The sequence below is a fragment of the Cololabis saira genome, chromosome 19, assembly GCF_033807715.1.
Source record: "Cololabis saira isolate AMF1-May2022 chromosome 19, fColSai1.1, whole genome shotgun sequence".
NCBI lineage: Eukaryota > Metazoa > Chordata > Actinopteri > Beloniformes > Belonidae > Cololabis > Cololabis saira.
In genome coordinates this window covers 22,125,842-22,144,242 of record NC_084605.1, presented here as the reverse complement: position 1 = coordinate 22,144,242, position 18,401 = coordinate 22,125,842, and the positions used below count along the sequence as shown (strand labels likewise).

Genomic DNA, 18,401 nt, shown 5'->3' with positions numbered 1-18,401 from the left:
TAGACGTAAAGGCTTCCAACAAGAAGGAAGTACTGAGGTAGCTTCTTCTTGGTGGGTGGAGTGAAATGTGCGATATGTACGGTGCAAAAATGTGCAGAGAATGTGAGGAGATCTGCATTCAGGAGAAGGTGGTGCACTAATCTCTGCAGTGAATCTTAGGAGTCAGACTGCATAAACTGACAACTGTCATTCGCCTCTCCGATGGCATCTAGAGGGAGATTCTCCTGCATCTGATGTTCCTGCACCCTGGAAAAACAAATCCAGAGGAACCAGATCCATTCTTTGAATCCAAGATAAAAATGATTAAATAAGTAGGATGGCTGGTTAGGCTACAGCACTCTTGATGTCATACCGTGTCTAATAACTGATCTGACAATTGAAGATGTGTAAGTGAGCTAAAAGAGTCATGGGAGGGAGTTTTAAGTGCACTCAGCGTCGGTGATGAAATCCACTTAGGACACAAGAACATTCAGGAGCTGATGAGAGGCTGTGCAACGTTTGCTTCCATAGCATGTTTGGCAGCCCGCTGTTGTCCATCTGCATGTTCCTGGCTTACATGTGTGTTTACTGTTGTTGTCAGACAAAGCGCCACAGGCATTTGCACAAACACAGGGGGATAATGAGTTGGACTGTGGAGGGAAAAGAAGACGTCTGATTGCTCAATGGCTGCCATGCAGTGAAAGTTTGAAGGCACCGAGCAACCAAACGCATGAAAAAACGATACCAACTCGACACACACAAATGCGTCGTATGATTCTCCACAGTCGTGCTGCAGCTGCACACGCAGCAAGACACTCTGGGAGACATAATCACAGTAATAGGGGAGCGAAACGGCTTCCCCTGCCAGAAGGAGGGAGGGGGTGGGAGAAGAGGATAAGACAAAGATGAGGGAGATGGCAGGAACAGGAGGAGGAGGAGGAGGAGGAGGAGAATAATGCCAGTAGCTCACATACACAGCAGAAGGAATCCCATGCAGATGTTGGTCCAGTAAGACGAGGGTGGAAGTGCAGATAAGGAAGATAGGAATCGAAAAGATGAGATGACGTTTTACTTTTTCTGCACTGCTGTCAAAAGGAGGGGTTGTCATGACATGATGAAATCAAATCCAGTTTCTGTTTATCTCCACATTCTTCTGCAGCTGTTGGAAGCCTGTTAGTGTTCCCGCTCATTAAACTTCCAATAACAAACTGTTAACATATCATCCCGCTCTCGCCCTGCTGCCACATGAAAGGCAACGCATTGCATTGTGGGATTTATTTCAACTAGCTGTGCCGTGCTTTCGAAACACGTGCTGGCTGCCCGTCAATGAACGAGGGCCGTAATGTGACTGTTTGAATATGTGTGATGTGCTTACGTTTCGTTAATTAATCATTACTTCATAGCAATTAATTCCATACACACGGTTTATGGCACGAGGCTTTTACAGTCGCTGGTATAAACAGCGTGCGTCTGGAGCGCCTTTACGGGCGCTGTCTGGTACACAGGAAGCAAAGGCTTTTCCATATCTAGCAGCACCGCCACTGGTTTGTTTGGAACCAACATGGAGGAACGTCACCTGCCACCAAACAGACACCAAACACTCAACTGTCAACGTTCGGGCTCCGGGAAATCACTTCTTGGACATGCTGTGCCAAAAAAACGTTTCTTGCAGCGAATTAAGTACAGCCACATGGATTTTAGTACATACAATATCAGACTAACAACAGTATACACGTGCCAATATTTATTTTAGAAAAATAAAGCAAAAAAACAACAACTTGTGGGTAATACTAAGTACCCCCTCGATGCTTCCACATGATTTCTGAGGTTAAGTTGCAGTTAGGGTTTTGCTAATTATCATCCTCTTCAAATTCTTTTGGCAGTTTACTTGATATCCAACTCACAACTCACATAAAAAAAACAACGTAAGCAACGGTCTTAGTGAAGCAGTTGTTGCTACGCAAAAAATCTTAAATAAAAATGATTCAGTCCAACAAATACCCTACTACCTTAAATTTGGTCTTTTTTTCTATCCTACTTAAGAATCACTCACCGAGCTAAGAAGTGCTCGTATTATTCAGAGCACAAGACAGAATCTGTGTCAAAATAGTTTTTACTTGATTACAATTTTTTTGTGATTTTTGGAAGCCAAAATTGAAACCATGATTAGATTTTGATTACCTACACAGTCTTAAATGCAATAGTACAACAACAATTGTTACAAGTATTATTAGTATTATCATATTAATAGCATAGACTAAAATTGAATTGTTTGGCAGCAAAATGGAAAACATTCATGCTTTGTGTCGATACTTAATTTACTTTTTCTTTTGTTTGGTCTCTTGCTTGCTTATTTTCCTTTTTTTCGTGATGACCAAGACAGGCAGTAGTTAAGAGCAGGAGTTACAAACACATATAATAACAACTATTGAAACAAAATATCTACAAAAACACCACAAAACAACATCATCAAAGACTGCTGATAGAAAAGCCTAAAATGACCATTCATTTCAGACCTTCAAGGGTTATAAAGGTCATTGTAATCATGACTGACGGTTATCAGTCATAACATCCACAGCCAGAAGTGGATGAATGTAGAATATTTAAATGATATTTAAAATCATATAGTGAAACCAGATCCGTGAGGTTTAAGTGAGTTTGGGGCTGATTCCAAGCGTGGGGAGCAGCATATTAAAATGCCTCTTTCCCCAGCTGACTTCAGACTTTAGGAACCGCTAAAAGAAATGAACCTTGGGAGCGTGTAACCCTGCAGATAGGATGGAAGAACGCCAAGAATAGCTTTGTACATAATTATATGCCAGTGTCTAAGCCTACGGGAAGACAAAGAAGACCATCAGACCCAAGCAGTACAGTGGCGAGGAAAAGCTTTGAGATTAGTGATGGACCTCAAAGCTCCATGGTAGGCTGTACCCAGTGAATGCAGACATTGTGGGGACGCATGCATATTAATCATACCACCAAGGTCCTGCACAGACATAAAGGTAGCAGAGACACGTCTCGTTTTGGAGAGAAAAGAAGAGACTTGGTTCTAAAAAGTTTTTTTTTAAACAATTGTTCAACATGCAGCACAAAAGACAGGCAGGGCATCGCGAAGAAAACGAGGCGAAAGGAAAGACTGACAGATTTGAGCAATAAGAAGACACGTGTAGACAATTAAAGAAAAGAAACACAGGGAACAAAGTTAAACACAGAATAAGATCGCGAAAAATTTGCTATTTTTCTTTTACTTCAGCATCTTTTTTGCAGATGCAGTTGTCTCTATTTATGTGGGGTGTTTTGAATTAAAGTTTGTCATCTGTAACACACACGCAAGTTAAGGGAGGGTTTCCTGAACAGCCGGATCAAATAATTACAATATTCATTTAATTTTGATGCTTGTTTGTAAAAGTATTTAGAGAAGAGTTGAAATACTCTGATCATCATTCAGTCACTAGATTGGTGCAGTGAATGGCAGAAATTAGTGAGCGTGTGAGCATCGCGTTCAGCACAGGTCACTGGTGTCTCTTCCCTCAGCAGAGAGCGAGCGCGTCGGGCCTCTCTGGTCTCCACATGGACAAACAGCCAGTGAACCGTAGTGACCAGATGGAGCGACACACATATTCCTTTGGGTTGTATACCCTTCTTGATGGGAAACTTCAGAAGTCTGTGTCCGCACAGATGATTCTGGATGCCTGGACATCAAGCCGGCTGTACGTCCCGCGGGATCGCGCGGCATGTTTCACCCTCCACTGACGCCTCATGTGGCTTTCTGGGAATCGATATCCCCATTACAGAGTCTGTGTTGCCATGTGCGGTTCCACCAGTAGCTGCCGTGCGAACGCCTCCGGCTCGCTGGTCCTGGTGACGTGCATGAGTTCAAAGTTCTAGATGTTTGTAGAAAAAAAAGTGTCTCTCTTTGAAGTGCACGCTCAAGCAAAGTTACCAGGTAGACATTAGATTGATATCACTGTTGTTAAGGAATCAGTTTTTTGTTGAGGTGATACAGAAAATGCTTAGAAATGAAAGAAAACTTTATTTTTCTTGTCAAGAACGCATCTTGAAAGTGTTCTCAGAACACTTTAAAGACATTCTGGGATCGAGGACACCGACTGATGATTTTTGCCTTAAAGTCTACCCTGAAAAAGAAAAACTATTAATTTACAGCCATTTTAGTCTTGTCAAAGAGTGTGTTGCATGGCTGAAATGATAAATGACATTACCAATCTAATTTAAAAAAGTAACTGTAAGAATTGCTGTTTTTCTTATTTAAATATTAACATTTTCCATACAGTCCCAAATATCTCTGCTTTAGAGAACGGACAATGAAACATGGACTGTTGGAGAGGAGAGCACTGCAGTCATTCGGGGCTCAGCGTGGTGGGAAACATCTCGGATCTTCCGTTTCACGCAACACTCCCAGTCGTGCATCTCGAGCCCTAACATCTGTCAGCAGTTGGACTTAGTTATTCTCCCAGCATGCCTTTGTTGCTCTTTAATCATGCGTGGCACAGTTTGTAAACTTTTTTGCGGGGTTCTCACTGCAAACAACAGGGTTGCATTCCAGCTTCTAGATGTGAGGACAGAAACTTGGGGCTTTGCTCCAAGAATAAATTACAGTAAATTTAGGATTTACTCCAATCTTGGAGTTGTTTTTGTTTTAGATCAAAGAAACCTGATTGGAATGGTGATTAAACTTATGTTCGAAAATTACTTGACCAATATTCATTGAGTTTGGTGGAGGATTCTAGCTGAGGAGGAAGCCTTTGAGTTTTGATTCAGCCCGTCATCATGTTCAATCCCTCTGATCAAAGAATTAAAAAAAACCCATAAACACTGACTTCGGTGGAAGATGTCCTCTCTGAGCCCTTTTGTTGAAATTAATTTCACATAAAAGGCCTGACCTGAAGTTAACGTTTTATTTCATTTAATTTATTTTTCATTTTAATTTATGTATTTCATTTTCATGCTTCCACAGTAGTTTTTTTTGGAAATCTATCAAGTAAAAGAAAAGAAAAGAAAGAAAAAAATCTTTGAACCTCTAACAGCACAGCAGTTGGATCGTAATGGTTGAACAGGAAAGACCAGCGAGGAATCCCAACATGAATATTAAAAAAAAAAAAGGAACTTCAGAGCAGAAACCTGACACAAAAATGGTTTAAAGGGTTTAAATGAACATCAAGGGAAGAGTAGAACGACAGATTGGCGGCATGTATCAGCAGAACTGGGTTTGTGTTGTACAATTCATGCTGGTATTTTTTCTATTTCGCTTTGTCAGATCCTTTTATTGTTAAACTTGTTCAGTAATGTTGAAATATCTCTGGCTTTATACCTAACATACATAGTAATAATATCTTTATCTCTACGCAGGACTTTGATGACTTCATCTTTGCGTTCTTTGCTGTTGAGATGGTGATCAAGATGGTGGCCCTGGGGATTTTTGGCAAGAAGTGTTACCTTGGAGACACGTGGAACCGCTTGGACTTCTTCATCGTGTTAGCCGGGTGAGTTGTACAGGAACACACAGATGGCCGGGCATAACGCTGCGAAAAAGACCACCAAAAAAAAAAAAAAGAACTGGAAGCTTGGATTAGATTGCGTTTGTAACTGATCTGTGTCGTCAGACTGGATTTAGGAGTGAAGTCCCAGAATCAGACACATAAAAGGTGCGAGTGATGATTTGAGCTTCTTAAATGTAACTGACTTCAACGGATTCAGGCAGACGACCAAACGGCAGTGGAAGAGAAGTCCTTGCTCTTATCTAGATCAAGAAAGTCCTGTAAATTGATAGGACGTACCTTCTTTAAATCTTTAATCTCAGAGCCTGTCAGGACTGATGGGGAAAGAGTCAAATCAGTGTGTTCAGTTTCTCTGCAAACACATGCAACGCACCGCTATGCTGTCGGTGTGCACATACATAAATGTACTGACACACATCACCGAACACGCGGATACACACACTAATTTGATTAAACACGTTACAAAACAGCCTGCTGGTTTTGGTCTGACATTTTCATCACACCACCTCCCCCGCTGGTTTTTAATGCCATCCTTCTGCCACAGCTTCTGTTGTCCATCAGTCAGAACATGACACATTTCCTGTCTCTCCTGTACTGTCATCGTTTTGTTTTTCTTTTCAAAACATGGATTCAATACCAGCACAAATACGTAAGGTGACACAGCCGATGGTCACTCTTGCTACCCTTCCCCTCTCTACTTGTGTCATTCTTCTGAGTGGGAATGTTTGAGTGTTACAGACGGCTCAGAGTGTGCAGTTCAATAAATTATCCACCGTCATAAAATAGGCTTAAAAGCAAGGTTTGAAGATGATGAGATGTTTCCACTGAATATGACGATGAATTTGCTGGGTTATAAATTATGTAGTATCACGTAGTGTCGTTTTTGGCAGCTTGTTTCAATTTTAGTTTTAGTCTAGTCTTTGGGTCAAACTATCATTTTAGTTTTTATTAGTTTCAGTCACGTTCATACTCCCTTTTACTCGTGCCAAGTTTCAGTCGACTAAAAGTCTGAGCATTTTAGTCTTATTTTAGTCAGAATTGTCCAGGACCATTTTAGTCTAGTTTTAATCGAAAAAAACTGTTGACGTTTTAGTCTCGTTTGAGTCAAAGCCAAACCCATTTTACAATTCAAACAAGGTTATCTTATTGTTATATTATTGTTACCCTATAGACTCAAGAATGCATTCATTCCAGATACAGAAGATGCTTTAATTTGAGTTTACAACATATTTATTATTCCGCATTTCTCAACGTCACATTCGGTTTTCTTTACCACGTCTATGTAGGAAAGCGTATCCAAAGATGGTCTCTTCTTCTTCTCCCAGCCCCAGAGCAGATCCCCGCGTGGCCGGCCATTGGCCCCTTTCTCTATGTAACTTTGTTTTTAATTGACGTGAACCTAGAGCTCTGCGTTAACGGCATCAGCCTCTAACTCTGCAGCTGCATCTTCTGGATCTGATTCCCCGCGGGCCGTGGCTGGGATGGAGGACGTGATGTCACCCAGCAGCAGAACTAAACCAGAGGAAACTACTTTAAAAATGGATATTAAGGATCCTTGTTATAACACTTTGTCTCGTCTTGTTTTGGTCAACGAAAATTAAGACACATTTTAACATAGTTTTTATTTTGTAATCTACATTTCAGTCTCGTTTTTATTCGTCTACGATATTGCATTATATATTTAATTATCGTTATCGTCACATGACCAGCATTTTCGTTGCATCTCGTCTTGTTTTCCACAGGTGATAAAGGTTCGTTGACGACGATATTTAGTCATAATTTTCGTTGACGAAAGTAACTTTAGTATCACAAACCTTTTAAAGTTACTGCTTTGTATCTGTGAGGCAAACTATTATGCTGTCTCTAAGAGAATTACCATGTGCTTTCAGTTGTGGTATTGCAAACAAACTAAAGACTGACAGCTTTTCGTGCAGTCAGTGAAGACATTGCATGGGAGATATATCAAATATCTGTATGCCAAAGCCGTGCATTAGTGGACGCTAGAGTGACGGATGCTCGAACATGTCAAAAGCAGTCAATAAAGAGACTGCTGTTAAAGATTGTAAAATGTTACATTATTAGAGGTATTTCCTCGTGGAAGATGCTGCTGTGACTGGTTTGGCATGTGGGTTTTAGCGAGCAGGCTTTTCTTTTTTATTTGCTAATAAAAACTATCTCCCGTTTTACACCGTAGTTTTTCTTAACCCGTAGTAATCTGAAACTATGCATCCTTGTGGATTCCTTTTATTTCTGTCACCAGATAATCAGATGATAGTTGCAGTGAAGACGGTGAGGTTTTCTTGTGGCATCCTGGATGAGACTAATTCCTGGATGGCCTCAAGGTGGCAAAAAAAATAGCCTGTTCAACAATTTTGTTACTATGTGACATCATTTCTGCAGTGCAAAACAGGTGATCTTCCGTCTCTACACCAGCCTGCACTTGCTCCGGTTAACTGACCGATTCGTTGAACATTTGACAGGTAGAAAACCTAGTTTGACTCACTGAGCAACATGTTGGCTATGGAGCAACACATTGAATAATGCCTGAGCACCTGAAACACAGGAAGTGTTTGTCACGTCTTTGTTTGACATGTAAATGTTTTATTTTCTATTTGGGTTTTCATTATTAAGATGTGTGTACCTATTACTCGATGTTTCATGGATCTTAATTATTTCACGATATGTGCGTTCATTATTGGTTAGGATAACTTTTTAACCAAAGCAATAGAGTTTTATTAATACGATGGGATAATTCATTAAAAAATCTTCAGTACTTTGAGGTTTGCAAACATTTATCAATAAACTGCTCTCTTGGGTAATTTTCACACGTAATAAAAGTGGTTCGGTACACCCGGTACGATTGGGGACTTCTTTCATCAGAATTTAATAGCACGAAACGGACCAAGCTCTGGGGCCTCATTTAAAATGAACTGCGTAGGAGTCATACTAAAAGTGCACGTACACTCAAAAGCCGAAAATGCCGGGCGCAAAAAAAAATCTGGATCAATAAAACCATGTGCACGCAGATTTGCACGCAACATTCCTTTATGAATCACAGTCCAGCTGGAAGGCTGCGCAGCTGAATCCGCCTCATATCCCGCCCTCTACACGCCCATAAATGCATATGGATGAGTCTACTGAGCTTGCGCAGTGGCTTCCTGCAGCCTGTTTGGCGTCAGAATGAATGAGAGGTATACAGCCACCGTGACCCTGACTTTCACAGAGACCTAGATGTTGTAGATGATGTGGAGGACAGGAAAACCACATTATTTGGTGGTCACAGTAAAAGTTAGAATAAGTATATAAATAGTATACAATAAAATAAAGCGAGTGAATGAGTGAGTTCCCCGGCGCAACAGGGGGACACACGTCCCCCCCGTCTTTTCAAAATCATGTTTTTTTTCCCCTTACTTTTTACAGTTTAAAAACTAACGGTAGGCTCAGCCTTAAATTGCAAATTATCATGACACTGTATGAAAGCGATACGAAAACGGCCCGCTTCACCCCCCGCTGCCCCTCTCCCGTCTCCCCTCAGAGCTGCTCAGGGCGGGTTTATGGTCTGCGTTACACCAACGCAGAGCCTACGGCGTAGGTGCGCGTCGCCGCGTACCCTACGCCGTAGGCTCTGCGTCGTTGTAACGCGGGACCCTAATTTATGCACCATACACCCGCACGTAAAGGTTTCACGCGTGCGTAAAACTCATATATATGAAAAAAAATCTGAGTCCCTTTAGGGGCTCCGTGGAGCTCCCTAAACGCAGCCCCTCATTTGTTCTGTCCTAAAGCGGTGGGTGTGAGGAGGTTTCCGGCGTGTTACCGCGGCTGCAGCTCCAGCAGCAGCAGAGTCCTGACTGACTGAGCTTCACACACAGAGGGACACGATCAGCGCTATTTTATTTTATTTTATTATTTTATTATTTTAAGTCTGATATATGTTGTGATATCTGATGACATTATTAAGAGTATGACATGAATCTGGCTTCATTTCACCACCTCACAGCGTGCCTCGTCAGTTCCCCGTGTCTTAAGTAAATTCTTACGGGAGGGTCCGAGTTGCCGTAAAGATAAGCAGATTTTTCGGTTAGTTTTTTCTTTTTAGATCCGAGGCTTTGCGTAGATGGCGGCTTCCGCAACTTTCAGGCGCTTTTTCTGCGCAAGCAAGCTTTATAGATGAGGCCCCTGGTCCGTTTAAAGCGGACCAAACAGGACTGGTGTGAATGCACCCTAAAGGTTCTGCAGCAACATTTTAGTCCAGCTGAGGCCTGGACTTTGATGTACCATCTAGTTGTTTTCTTCTATGGCTTTGTTGTTGTTGATATTCTGGTGTTTCTGGTGTTTCCAGTGGGTGAAACACAAGCCAGGCATGAGAAATCAGGGTGTTTCTGCTTCTAACCAGCTCTCCTCAACCACTCAGCAGTACACCACCTGTCGGTGGGTCTTGAAAGTCAACTGATATTTTGATCAATCAAACCTTTTGAGGTAAATACACTGTAACAGCTTTAAAGACAGTTACGTCCCTGTAGATTGTTTTATTTACTTGTAAATTGATGCTGGTTACAGATTTCATATTACCTGTGAAGATGATGAGTTATAAATGTACCATTACAGCACTTAACAGATCCTATTCAATAATGTGATTTCCTTGGATTCTGTTGAGATATTCATTAATTTTCTGCTCTCATACTGGAACAACTGTCTTTGTTACGTGGGCCGACTGACAGAACGGGTGAATGACTTCTCATTTCCCTCCAAGTGTTGATTTGTCATCGAGAGATCAATGGGCGGCTTAGGCGAGAATAAAGCCTCCGCTGCCTTTTCAGTATTCCTAATTTGGTCCATTTTTATTCACCGCACAATAAAAAAAGTTTCCATCTGCAGGAATTTCTACATTTTTTTATTTATGTATTTTTACTTGTGCAACACAAAATTCGCAAAGAAGCAAATAGGCATTTTCATGTCACGTACAAGGAGAGTCGATGATTGATGTTGGTTTGATCTGGCATCTTACATTTACTTTGAAATGCAACTGTGATGGAGGGGAGGATTTCTTTCCTTCGTTTTAATCACATCATTACTTTGCGTCACCATTTTTCCTGTCACGCTCTCCCTCGTAACTGTGAAAAATGTCATACAACAAATACATGAAAATGGCTGGCACTGGTCGATTATGTGCGTATCAAAGCTTGTACAAAATGAAAAATGTCAAGTCTCTCTCTCTCTCTCTCTCTCTCTCTCTCTCTCTCTCTCTCTCTCTCTCCGTCAGTATCGACTGGCATCCGCTTGTATGTTGGCTTGCATCAGAAAGCGTGGGTGGCCTGTATATGTTAATACGTTTCGGTGTTTTCCTTGCTGGTACTATTTTTGAACAACGTGAGAAAAGAAAACCCAGCTCATCCGTACGGAGGACCCTCAGACATATGGGGACCTCTGTAGCCTAGGTAACTGCTGGTTGTCAAATGCAGATACATCCTGGTAACAGTTAAGACTGCAGAGGAAGGCTCTGATGAACTGTTTGTTTCTCTCCTAGACGATAATTACAGCTTAACTGCTTTTTCAGCACGTCTGAACCCTCTCCTCCTAATCACCTCTCTGTCAGGATGCAACGACGGAGGGATGGCTGCACAGAGCAGGTGGAGAGGAGGAGGGAGGAACGTGGGAAATGAGCAGTGTCTGGCACATGAAGAGTGGAGAAAATGCAGGGTGGCTTGTGTGTCGCAGTTCAACTTTTAGGTGAACTGTGTTAAAGATGTATCAGATGGTATCTGATGTAAACACAGCAACCCTGCGATGGACGGGTGATCTGACCAGAGTGTACCCCTTGATTTCTGGCCAGAAACAGCTGAGCTAAGCTCCAGGAGACACCTGTGAGTCTGGAAGAAGCATGTACACTATAGACGTTAGGTTTATGGATGCTATGTTCATGCACCAATCATCAGCTTCAAGAATGGCATGTGCAGAGGGAACAATGACACCCTCTTGAGCCGTAGGCTCCGACCTGATGCGGAGGGTTGTAGGATTGTGTCATCAGCATGTGGTACGGCAAACGAACAAAAGGTGAAAGTAAACCACTCAGGAGTAGATTGAAGTGTGCTGAAAATGCTTTAAAAAATAAGCAGTGATTGAGAATGTGAGCCCGGTCTCGATTTTGGAGAAGGGGCCAATTTTGGATGCCAGTTGCAAAGGGATCTCAAGATAAGAAGCTCTAATATCATAAATGCCGCTTTTGCACTAGGACTTACTTGGCCCGACTCGGCTCGGCACGGCTTTACACGGCTCCACACGTGTGTTTTTGCACTGCCAGGGGAGAAGTGGGGGGGTTGTGGTGAAGCTGCTGTGACGTACTCGATTGCACAGCACCTTTGTTTGTGTCACCGCAGATGAGAAATCAGCTGGAGCCGGGAGCGGCTGAGAAAAAAACAGCCCGTCTACATCGCTTTTTTAATTTTTTCTCGACAGCCACCAGGTTTATGAACATCTGCACCTCAGAGTTGGATCAGACGTTTTGCGCTTTATAATAAAATCGCCGCGAGCCGCGGGTCGCCTCGTGCTGACTCCCGCTTCCTGATTCAAACGTCTGCCGGCCCCGCACCCCGACCAATCAGAGGCGCGGAGGGTGGTGACGTCAGAAATAGTCCCGGCTCAGCCCGCTATAGAACCTCACTGAAATGGTTACAGAAAAAGGTATCGGCTTGGAGCGGCTCTACTCGTCTCAGCCCTAATGCAAAAGCGCAAAACGGGTAGAACCGAGCTAAGGTGATACTAGTGCAAAAGTGGCAAATATGACCCAGCCTTCACATAGAAACAATATGAGTGATCACTTGTAATGCCTTCATTGTTTCTGCTTGGCTTTTCTGAAGGAATCATGCTGGGTCAGATCATTTCAACTTGCATTTTTATTGGTTTGTCAGGGTTTCTGTCTCTGAAGGAAAATAGTTTAGAGAGCGGTGTGACTGTGGCTGTACAATCACTTGCATTTTACGATGTGGGACAGCCGATTTGGACCTAGTGGTGAGGGAAATGTCCACAATTCTATCAAGACACAGCCATATTTTATCTGAGAGGAGAACTTCCTCATAAGGTCATGGTCTCCAGGCAGTGCAGGTTCCTACATAATCAGAAAACACTTGAACACTCTTAACTGAGCTAATGCTAATTGAGTTCTACCTTTGGCAGAAACCTGGTAATTGTCTGTCATTGTTGTAAAATAATTAGCGTCTTAAGGAGTTAGGTTAAGTGCGGCGCTGCTCTAAAGGTGCCAAAGACTAAAATAAGATGACTAGAAATTAGCATAATATGGCCACTTTAAAAACTGTCAGTGGTTCCGGGTTTCTAATCTAATTACTGGCGCTCCGAAGTAGAATGAATTAAACAGCCAATGGCTTAAATATCCTCCGACTCTTATACTTTTGTATACTAGCTCAAACATAGGTTTGTGAGCTGTTTAATGTGTATTTTTGGTTTTCTGAGTGTCTGCGGACTTATGAAATGTTGTCAATCGCAGCTACAGTACTGAATCAAATCTGTATTGAGCCAAATACTTGACATCCCGGGATGTGCTCTTGTCCTGTCCAGTCATGTGACTTCCATACCAGTACCCTACCCAGTACACTGTATAAGGCTTCGTACTGTATGTGCAGTGGGCTATGCAGTTTTATAAGATTTCAGGGTCACCGGCAGGAGATCGCAAGAGAAAAGGCACAAATGAGATGTGCAACATGAAACATAGTGACTTTGGTGACACAATGACCTTTTGAGAGTTGTGGTTTTTGCTAAACTGTTGTACCTAATTTACTCCTCTGATGCCTATTGTTATGCCCAAACACCCACAAAGCTAATAAGAGCTTGATTAGCCACTGCTGTACTTTGTGTAATACAGTTAGTTATTAAATGATAAAATGCTGCAAAGTGAAGATGGACAATAAAATTCCTGAGTTGCCTTTGCAAGAATAGCAGCTTGTTAATGTCCTCTAACAGAGAGACACTTGAAGAGCTAAGGTTTCTGCCACATTCCTCATTATTTATGTTCTAATGATGAATGTTATGATGAAATACTAGAATACTGTCTTTTTAGTTAAATACTAACTTGTTACCATTGTCATAACATAATTAATTAGCACTTAGCTCAAACATACCTCTCTCTTTTCTCACCATGGCTGTCTCTAGCTCGGATTTGTTTCAGACGTACCATTTTTCCCGGTGAACGTAACGTTTAATATGTGTTTTTATACAAACAATGCCACAAAGTTGTCTTCAGGGGCAAAAAAAAACCCCAGTGAATTGACTTAACTGATGCCAAGCTGTCACCACAACAAAATCAAGTTTTCCTGATCTGGACATTTACTGTACCAAAGACAACTAAATATATAGGAATAACCAACTACGGTAGTTTTTAATTTTAAACGCTGAAGGATAAAGTGAAAATTAGGGGGTCATAATCATGAAAGCGTAAGAGCATTTTGTCCTATTGGACAGGAGCTCACAATTAAATGTCTTATTTGTAGTTTAACCACCAAAACCCCTTTTTTTCCACCATTTTAATTTGACTGACATTTACTTACTGAAGTTTGAAAAAACGTAGAAAAATAACGTTTATTTGCATGAGAGGGACCTCATTATATCAATTATAAACAAGCTAACAGTATAAAAATCCCCTGTAGGTGTTTTCATTTATTTATGGGTGTGTTAATTGATTACTTCAGTGGAGCCCCGATCAATCACCGGGGAAGTCTAACCAGCAAACGGCATCTCCACTTACTGTTGGAGGCAGACTATCCTGTTCACTGTACCTCAGTCTGACTCTGATACTCTCCACGGCTGCCATTCCTCACAAATAGAGACAGTGAGGACAACGGCCAAAGACAAGGGGGACTGAAGGGGCTGCGGGGGAGAACGGGAGGAAAGCGATACGCTGATACAGAGAGACTGAGGACGAAGAGAAGAAGAGAAGGTCAACTGCTGCATCGGAGTCCCTCAGTTTTTAATCTGGTGTAATGTCAGAGCAGACTCACCACTGATGAAAATACTGATCTTGACTTGTGGCTCAGACAGAACAGATAACATTTATGTGTGATTTGTATTTTAGAGGCTAAACAAAACTGTAATCAATCATTTATAGATTGTCACCTATAAACAAGTTATTGTTTATATTATGCCATTTGCAAGATTAAAATGACCATACTGCACGTGGTCACTGTTTTTATCCCACAATCCATCACTTTTCTCCTACAAAGCACGGCCACACACAAAAAGATAATAGGAACTGATTTTCATTCTCAATTTTTTTCAGTCTAAGGTAAAGTCCACTTTCAATTGGATTAAATATATAATAACTAAATTGGCTGCTCAGGCTAGGATCCAACCAAACTTGGTCATAAATACCTGTGTCACATTTTCTTTTAAGGCATCAAAACTGTTTTCTAGACAAGAAATTTCCCAGATAATCCAATGTTCTAGAGTTGCAATTGTGCAAAGTTCTGTCCCAAACCATCCATTTCAGTTCCAAACCCCTGGATCAAAAAATTTGGCCAATGCCTGCCAAGTCTACAAGTCTACAAGTCAAAAATAATGAAATACATTAAATGTACATTAAAGTACATTAAATAATGCATTTTTACCCCTGTAAAACACCTACTGTTTTTCACATTAAGTGATCATTTAGGTTCATTCAACGTCTTGGAGGGCCAGATGTCGTCATCATGACTGGAATCTCATTTCAGGTTATTACTCTATATGAGGCTATTTTAACTACTCTCGGGTGAAATGTTGATATTTAAAATCCAATTCTATCACCTTGAACGAGCTTTAAAAATGTATTCAATCCTTCAGACCTTTTGATTGAGTCACATTAAGAGGCTGAAAGGAAGCCCAAACCCTTATTCCCAAGTGTTGTTTCCTTTCTTCTACTTTTGATTTATTGATGACACTTTGGATCAACTCCAGTGGATGGGAGATAGAGGGTGGAAAAGGGGGGAGAAAAGGAGAGGGAGAGAAAGAGAGAGGGACAGTCAAATGTCTGAGAGGGAGACAAAGTGAGGCAGGCCGTCGGCCAAAAGTTAGAAGTGCGGGGGAAGGAAAAAGATGAGAGAGTGAAAAGAAGAGAACATTGGCCGAGATGGTGACTGTAATAAAACTTGAGAAGCAGTTAATTGATTTTTTAAAAGTATTTCTTATGGGATTGTCAGCTATTGTGAACTCATTTTAAACAACTGAAGCCTCCACAACACGTGTTAAACTCACATCTTAAAGCATATTCTGCAGGAAGGGGTTGCACTGAGGTGAAGGGAGGAATATGTTAATGTAATATAAAGATGTGAGGAAGGAAACAAGTGGGAATGAACACAACATTTCATTTCATTGTTGTAGCACTCTAGCCTGGCCAGCGTTACCCGTTCACTTTGCAAAATGTCTCTCTCTCTCTCTTGGGAGAGAGATTGGTCTGGCACCCTGTCCATTCACAGCCATTTCCATCCAGTACTGAATGTACCAAACTGATCGTACCGGGAGGCAGGCTTTATAGAATGACTCATACAGAAGCGTCCAAAAGCAAGTATTTAAAACAGCAGAACACAGAATTACTTATAACAGCTTTGATCAACATGATTTTGCTTCAAAGCTGACAACAGTCATTCACTGGCTTTCCTACTCCAAAGTACGCTATTTTGGATGGTGTTTTCTGGTTGTTGCGCAACCTCCATAACATACAATATTCTGTGATTGGTTGCATGCTCCTTCAGCATCTGTTGGCATGGGTGTAACCACCCATTCTTTGGGGGGGTCGTGTCCCCTCCAATACTGGGAAAATACCAATCTGTCCCCCCCAATATTATGTATAAATATGTTAAATATTTCCTCCTTTTATGAAACCTGGCTCAACAGTCAGTCTCTTGTTATTTGCGATTATTTACCGATCAATTTATTTCCGTTTATAAGGAAAATTAAAGTGTGTGACCACCCCCCTCCCAATTGTACACTTGGTAACGCTGGCTCGGTTTGAAGCGCCGGCTCCGACCGCCAAACGACAGATGAAACAATAGAAAGCGGTGTATGTGAAACCATGGAGGGAGCAATGAGTCCTTCTTTACCCAAAAAGCGGAAAAAGCAGGACATATAACGTTTTTTTCAGACTGTAAGCAACTAGATGGCTAAAGAGGAGTGATGTTGTCAAACTGAGTGTGTTAATTTTTTAATTAATTTGAAATATTTAACTCGTTAAAAAGGGCTCAGTTTGTTAGTTGAGATAGCTAAGTTAGCTTGAAGTGAAGAGACATAAGGTATCCATTAGTACCAACGATGTCATGATAGCTTGTCACAAAGGGGGCTAAATAACAAATTAGGCTAAATTCTGGTGGGGGGAAAAACTTTTCAAAGGGGTCCTGAACTCTCTGTGTCTTCCATGTGTGCTGCTGTTTGCTCTCTCTCCGTGTGTGGTGTGAATGTGTGTGTGTAACGCTAGTAATACAAGCAAAATATTCAATGTATCAAATTAAAATGATCCTCAGGGTCAGTTTTTGTTCTTCTGGTACAATAATAATGTCTCTTTAGCCAGTAAGGCTGATGGAGCTTTTATTAAAACAGGATTTAGCAACTGGAAAAATGCACTCCAAAGGTTCTCCCAACATGAAGTGATGATGATGTGCTTGGCAAGACAGGGCAATGCTTTAAGGGGGCATGACAACAAAGAGGGCAACTTCCACCAGCTGATTAAGTACAAGGCAGAGGGTGATGAAGAACTTACAAGCTGGCTTCAGCGGCACAATAATTTCACTAGCCCCAAAATTCAAAACGAGGTCCTGAAAATCATCAGTAACACAATTGTACATGAAATTACAAAGGAGATCCAATCATTGCCAGTAGTTCAGTATTCCCTTATCATTGATGGGACACAGGATGCAGCTGGACTTGAGCAAGAGTTCTTCTGTCTGCGCTTCGTTGACAAAAATTTGCAACCCAGAGAGGAATTCATTGGCCTATATCAGGTTACATCCACTACTGGAGAAAACATAAGATAAGATAAGATAAGATAAGATATCCTTTATTTTCTCCCTCAGTGGGGAAACGTATTTGTCGTCTGCAGTACACACATATAGGGGAGGGGTAAAAAGACTGAAAAGTCAGAAATAAAAAATATATAAAAAAAATATATAAAAAAAATACAAAAAGATACGTATAAAATATGTATAAACACAGTATATACAGTTAAACAGTGCAGAAAAGCAGGTGGAGTGTTGTGAGGTAGATTGGCAGATATTGCACATCTTATGTTATTGCATAGCTAATGTAGCTAAAGATGTGCTAATTCGCCTAAATCTCCCACTATCACAACTACGGGGTCACACTTATGATGGGGCAGCCAATATGTCTGGTAGGATGCAAGGTGTGCAAGCTCATCTCAAGAAAGAACAGCCTCTTGCCGTGTATGTTCATTGTGGGCCGCATTGTGTAAATCTGATTACCCAAGCCACCTGTGTATCTTCCCCTATTATAAGAGATGCAATGCAGTTAGTGCATGAGTTGGGCTTTTTATTCAATCAATCTGGGACGTTCAAGGCTATCTTCACTGCTATAGCGAAGTCAGATCACTTATCTCCGCACACATCTCTAAAGCCTCTCTGCCCCACCAGGTGGAGAGTGCGAATGCCAGCCATGCGCTCTGTCCTCACCCAATACAACTCTGTGCTCACAGCCACAGAAGAAATGTCCCGATCCACCACGATGGAAATGTCTGCAAAAGCAAGTGGCCTTCATGACAGCTTTTTGAGGGGCAATACCATTCTCGGCATCGTTCTTGCAGAAGATGTCATGGCTGTGTTGGAGGAGCTGAACTTTGTCTGCAGCAGAGAAGCCAAACAGCATCGGGGATGCTGGCTGCTGTAGAGCATGTGACGAGAAGCATCCAGTCCAAACGAT

The 18,401-nt window shown here is 41.6% G+C and overlaps 1 protein-coding gene across 11 annotated transcripts in view; it reads left to right on the top strand.

The window, feature by feature from the left end:
* cacna1g (calcium channel, voltage-dependent, T type, alpha 1G subunit) overlaps positions 1-18,401 on the top strand; it is a 367,678-nt gene that overhangs the window by 125,819 nt on the left and 223,458 nt on the right. For all 11 annotated transcript variants that reach the window (XM_061709003.1, XM_061709001.1, XM_061709005.1 and 8 more), the window contains exon 4: positions 5,347-5,480. In XM_061709003.1, coding sequence (XP_061564987.1) covers positions 5,347-5,480 — 134 coding nt within the window. The remainder of the gene's footprint in view (positions 1-5,346; positions 5,481-18,401) is intronic.